General features: G+C 39.8%; 1 protein-coding gene across 1 annotated transcript; it reads right to left on the bottom strand.

The window, feature by feature from the left end:
* Positions 1-636: 636 nt before the first annotated feature.
* LOC109857608 lies at positions 637-6,033 on the bottom strand. The gene is made up of 2 exons (XM_020434093.1): positions 4,569-6,033; positions 637-2,175 (listed from the first exon to the last, which is right to left on the bottom strand). The coding sequence occupies exons 1-2, from the start codon at positions 5,841-5,843 to the stop codon at positions 2,173-2,175; spliced, it is 1,278 nt and encodes a 425-aa protein (XP_020289682.1). The 5' UTR covers positions 5,844-6,033; the 3' UTR covers positions 637-2,172.
* Positions 6,034-6,060: the final 27 nt, after the last annotated feature.

Below are 6,060 nucleotides of genomic sequence, written 5' to 3'. Positions count from 1 at the left end.
TTCAAGGAATCTTTTGATTCTCCGCCGGGCAAACCGGCTTTCCGTTAGATTCGCTCCAGGGGAATCTCGTGTTCTCTGCCGGAGAAACCGGCCTCCGTATCAAGTCGTATCAGGAGAACGTTCGTTTCTAGATTTAAGCAAAGACACCGTGCTACGCACGGGCGAAACGGAAAGGTCGATCAATCACTCAAAAACGATTGTGTAAGAAAGCGTTTCTTTTTCTTTTCTCTGTGAACGTAATAAACAAAACTGATTTTCTAGAAAGACTCACCGTTCACGAGATCTTTACTTTATACACTGTTCTTGTCACAAGCGTACTTTCGCAATTTCTTCTGAGTATTTATATGTAAATCTTTTCTTTATTTTTTTTAATGAATAAACACGTGTATTTCTACTTTTGTCACAGTATAATCGAGTCGTTTCTGATTGCTTTATCTAACCGAAACCTGATCCCGACGAGCTACTCCGCAGCTTAACACTAAATTTAACTCCTACAACGAGAAAACGTCTTGACAGAAAAGTCAATCCGTTACACATTAGTAATTTGACTGGGAGGGGTAAGCACATTTCCACAAAAGACTGAAAATAAATCAAGTCTTTTCTTATATACTGTTTAATTAAAAACTCGACCCGACTCCGATTTTAATTTTTGTTTAATAATATCTTCTGTTCGATCTCGTATTCGACTGAAACGATTGATCGAATACGTTATTTCAAATTTAACACGGCGAGCACGTGCCCCTGCGTGATCACTACGATTTCCACACGCACGCTCCGACAATTAATAGGAGGTTGCAAATAATTGTAAACGCTCCGTATAATTAGAACACTGTATATATTTAAATAAAATATATAATGAACAAAATAAACGACTTTTTATAATACAATAAATGAATCTTTGAATTGTACGTTTTTCCGATTTGACTCTCAGGCAACGATTCGACTATACTGTACGCCTTCACAATGGAGAGTGACCGGTTGCCTCGATCTAGGCGGATGTTCGATTTTCTAACGAACATTCTCGAAACCATTTTTAGGAGCACCGTAGTCCACGTGCTTCCGCTAATAGTACAGACAACATCCACCAGGGCGCATGCACGGCCGGTACATCCAGAAGCTGGCGCGCTCTCGCGGGTGCCGTCTTACAGTTCGGTCGTCCTGACAATAGCTTCGTCCCCGAAGTTCAAATTTTAATACATTCTGAGAGTGGCTAGATATGTGTCGTGCAGTATTATATCGTACAAAAGTGATAGATCGCAGTGAGATACACAAAATACATCGCCGAAATATCACATGTAAGTGTTTACAGAAAAGTAAATCGAAAAAATTCATGAAAATCCGTACAAAGTGTACATAGTTTTTTTTTTTTCAGTCTTAGTAGCAAATATTTCTTAGGTAAACGTGCGGTAATATATATATATACAAAACGAATAAAACAAAATAAAAATAAAAATGAAAAAAAAAAATAAATTCCGCTCGTATTACAATTAGTTGGACGGAATGTCCTTAATCCATTTCTTCATTCGGTCTGAAGAAAGAACAGTATTTANTGGGCGAGACGCGATGTTGAAGCCTGGAATGTCGCATACGACATAACGATTATTTCCAAGAACTTTGTGTACCATATAAGGTCCTTTGTAATGCGGTTTCAACTTCGCGTTTTCCCCCGGTATTATTCGAGAATTCTTTACGAGAACATAATCGCCTTTTTTATATATAGAAGGTTTAAGTAATCTATTGTCGCGATAATTTTTATTATAATTACGTATCGTGTCTGTCGCAGTGAGTGCTACATCACGCGCAGTATTTCTTAGTGTCTCGAGATCCGAATCAACATTTGCGAGTGTATCAACAAAAAGTGCAAATTGTGCATCGTCGTGGCAGCGCCTTTCAAAACCAAACAAAATTTTCGACGGAGTCGCTTTTATGGACGAATGGTACGTATTGTTTATCACATATTGTAAATAATGCAGATTCTTTTTCCATTTTTCCGAAGAAGATAACAATTTGGTTAACGAACTTTTCAGGAATCTGTTTACCCTCTCAACCATACCGTTGGCCCATGGCGCTGCGACGGCGACTAGACGATGTTTGATCTGGTATTTCTGTACGAAGTCAGCGAATTCTCTTGAGGAGAAGGCAGTGCCTCTGTCAGAAACCAGGTCAGTCGGCTTACTAAAAGATAAAAAGATGTTATCTAAATGTCGGATCGTTTCCTTAAACAAGGTAGATTTTACTGCTTTTAACCACGTATAACGTGTGAACGCATCTACAACAACAAGGATATATTTATATTTATCTGTTGTTTCCTGCAGGGGACCAAAATGATCCACATGGAGAATTTCCATCGGCCCTTTCGGCAACGGATAAAGGGAAGTCTCCCCTTCTTTGCGATTAGCTGCGTCGTTNGACATAATGCAGGTAAAACAGTTATCTATATAATTCTGTATTCTTTTCCTCATTTTCGGGAACCAATATTTTTGATTAATAGCTTGATACGTTTTCTCGAAACCGACGTGCGCCACATTATCATGATGCGTGCGTAATAAGCTAGCAATCATCTGTTCTGGTATTACAAATTTTAGATCATCACCATCTTTTTTATAGAGCAACCCATCTACTAATTTAAATTTATTACTAAAATTGTCACTCTGTTCCAGATCCGAGCTAATCTGTTCTATCTTCGGGTCAGCAAGCTGTCTATATTCTAATTCTCGCTCTAGCGGCAGTTCATGTACATATCCTATACAACGGCTCAAAGCGTCTACATGTTTCATTTTAACGCCTGGACGGTGAGTTAATTTGAAATAATAATTTTGCAGCGTTAATGTCCAGCGTGCGATACGCGGATTCAAATTCGCTTTATTTACTGCATAGACCAGCGCGTTGCAATCTGTAACCACCGTAAAATTAGTTCCATATAAATATAAATGAAATCTCTCAACAGATCTAACTATAGCTAACATTTCCAGTTCGAAGCTGTGATAGTTTCGCTCCGCTTTGTTAGTGCTCTGGCTAAAATAAGCAACGACAGCCAATAGCCCGTTTGACTGTCTTTGTAAAAGAACTCCGCCCAAACCAGTGGAACAGGCATCCGTGTGAAGTTCTGTCTCCGCGGTTGGGTTATAAATAGCCAGAACAGGAGACGAGGTAAGTTCTTTTTTCAATGTTTCAAAAGAATCTTCACATTTAAGATCAAAATGAAATTTACTATTTTTTTTTAAGAGATCCTGTAACGGTCTGGCCTTCAACGCAAAGTTTTCGATAAATTTTCGGAAATAACTTGCCAACCCGAGAAATCTTTGGACGTCATGGACATTAGCCGGTTTTTTAAAATTATGTATAGCCTCGGTGTGTTTGGAACTCAATTTAATATTATTTTGTGAAATAATATATCCTAAAAATTCGATTTCTTTTTTCAAAAATTGGCACTTCGCATAATTAATTTCAAAATTATATTTCTTAAAAATAAACAATACTTCTTTTAATATACTTAAATTTTCTTCTATACTTTCAGTCGGAATAAGTACGTCGTCTATATACACTATAACCTTTTCTTCACGGATAAGAGGATTCAATATCTGAATAATTCTCTTTTGGAATTCAGCTGGGGCCTCTGAATAACCGAAGGGTAAAAAGTTATATTCGAATTGCCCTTCCGGCGTTGCAAATGCGAAATACTTCGTTGAGTTGTCCTTGACTTTAATCTGATGGAAACCATCTTTTAAATCGAGCAAAGTGAAAACCGATTTGTTGTGCAATCTCGATATATTATCTTCTATGTTTGGAAACGGGTATTTTTGTTTCACGACTCTGCTATTAAGAGGCCTCAGGTCGACGCACAATCTAATCTGTCCATTTTTTTTTCTTANAGGGACTACTCTTGAACAGTATGGTGAAACACTCGGTTTAATTATTCCGCGTTTGAGCAAATCGTCCGTAATTGCTCTCAATTGTAACCGTTCCACNTGAGCAAAACGGCGAGGGGCAAACGCAAAAATTGAATCGTCTTTCAGATGGACCTCAACTGAATATCCGTCATTTATAGGTATAATTTCTTCCTTATCTNTTTCTACAATTAGTTTGATCAGACGTCTTTTTTCATTTTTATCAAAATCTATAGAATGGTTGTTTAATACATTTTCTAACGATTCTGACTCATTTTCCTCAATATAGAGCGGCAAGACTGGAGAATGATTCTTGCGGATGTTACTTTCGAAATCACTCGAGCTTGTATCTGATTTTTCTCTACATAATGTAAGTCTTTGTTCAACTAAAAATTCACGGCCCAGAATTATATCGTTTTCGAATGCGCATTCTTTTATAACAAATAATTTAATTGAAATTTCTTTCGCAGACAAGAAATCTAANTTTATCGAGACCGATGCGACGCCAACGACATTCAAGGGAGACCCTTTCAAATTTACAAAAGTTCTTCTCGACGGTTCGAGAACATTACTGTACGGACGAATCCATTTATTATACACATCATATTTAATAAACGAAACGGGGCTGCCCGTATCTATTAAAGCATATAAATTACAATCTTTCGAACAAATCTTTTCTACCTTGACCAAAGGATCGGCTAATTGCAGGTCGACTTCCTTCTCGTTTACCAAGGCGACGACTTCGACTCCGGCGGCGACTTCCGTTACCGGCGCTGCAACCGACGCTGGACGCTTCGACTGTTGCGGCTTCCCGTTTTTCTCTTTAAGCGTTGGACAATCAAACTGCCGGTGACCTTTTTGTTTACAATAAAAACATACTACATCATTTTTACAATCTTTATGTGTATGACCTTTTTTATTGCAATTTCTACAGACAGGATTTAGTTTTTTGTCCAAAGTGGAAACCGACGCCGATTTCTTTTCCACTGAGTCACTCAGCCCCTCCGTGAGACCCCGCATTTTTACCATAAAATGCTCCAACGTGCTGTCAGCAATCAGCAACGCGGAAGCTCTAACGGCTGTGTTAGTAATTCCGCTAATGAGCATCTGAATTGTATCTTCGGCCGGAAGACCCAGTTGATTTATTAGAGCATTTTTGGCAATTGCATATTGGTCGAAGGTTTCCTTGGCTGGGATCCATTTTCTGGCCTCAGCCTTCTGTACGGCTTTAAACATCGGAATTTTCCTTGCAAAGACGATGAACATCCTTTGCCGGAGCCCGATCCACGACTGGATTGAAGCGCCCGACTGCGACTCATACCATGTCTTCGCAAATTTAATCAATTTGCTGGTCGCGGCTAGTAATGTCACTCCATCAGATGCGCCATGCACCGCGGCCACTTGATCGACACGATTCACCCAATTTTTAATGCACTGATCTTCTGTGCCTCCATATTCCGGAATCTGCGTAGCCAACCAGGAAACGGCATTACCCGGAATATTACATTCGGTTTGTCTACCCGACCGTCCTTCACTTGAAGGCGACCGGGCAACCGCCCTTGACTCGTCAGCGACAACAACTGGAATAAAATCATTTGTTGATGTTTGCGCCCTTGGCGCGGTCGATGCCGTTAAATGTTGAATCAGCATCTGGATAGATTGTTGTTGTTGCCGCATGACCTCTGTCATCTCGGACAACGACGAACGCAACAAATTGGCCGTTAGCGGCTCTTCTAACTCGGCTCCAGCTCCTGAATCACCCGGCAAGGAAGAAGCTAACGTACCTTGCGATTCCGCCATCAGATCCTGCGGGCCAACGCGCTCCAAATGCGACAGGATACGCTCAAATAACTCGTCTCTCGTACCCGTGGTCGGAAGCTGGAATCTCTTTGCTTCAGCTTGGAGGCGCTCCACAGTTGCCGTTTCTAATGATGTACGATCGCGAACGGACCACATTTTCAAATTCACAAGGATTCGATAAGGTTGTCCTTGCTGTGCTGGACTATCACGTGCACAGGAACAGACCACGTATCGAGTAAACGCCGTGGATTATTTAAGAGATAATCCCACTTCTGAGATGAAAATAAATCAAGTCTTTTCTTATATACTGTTTAATTAAAAACTCGACCCGACTCCGATTTTAATTTTTGTTTAATAATATCTTCTGTTCGAT

Source organism: Pseudomyrmex gracilis, unplaced genomic scaffold, assembly GCF_002006095.1.
Source record: "Pseudomyrmex gracilis isolate BER0280 unplaced genomic scaffold, ASM200609v1 scaffold_166, whole genome shotgun sequence".
Taxonomy (NCBI): Eukaryota; Metazoa; Arthropoda; class Insecta; order Hymenoptera; family Formicidae; genus Pseudomyrmex; species Pseudomyrmex gracilis.
The sequence above is the reverse complement of the archived record's forward strand: the minus strand, read 5'-3'. Positions and strand labels throughout refer to the sequence as shown.

Coding starts and splice junctions, on each gene's coding strand:
- LOC109857608 (XM_020434093.1), bottom strand. CDS start 5,843: ATGTGGTCCGTTCGCGATCGTACATCATTAGAAACGGCAACTGTGGAG.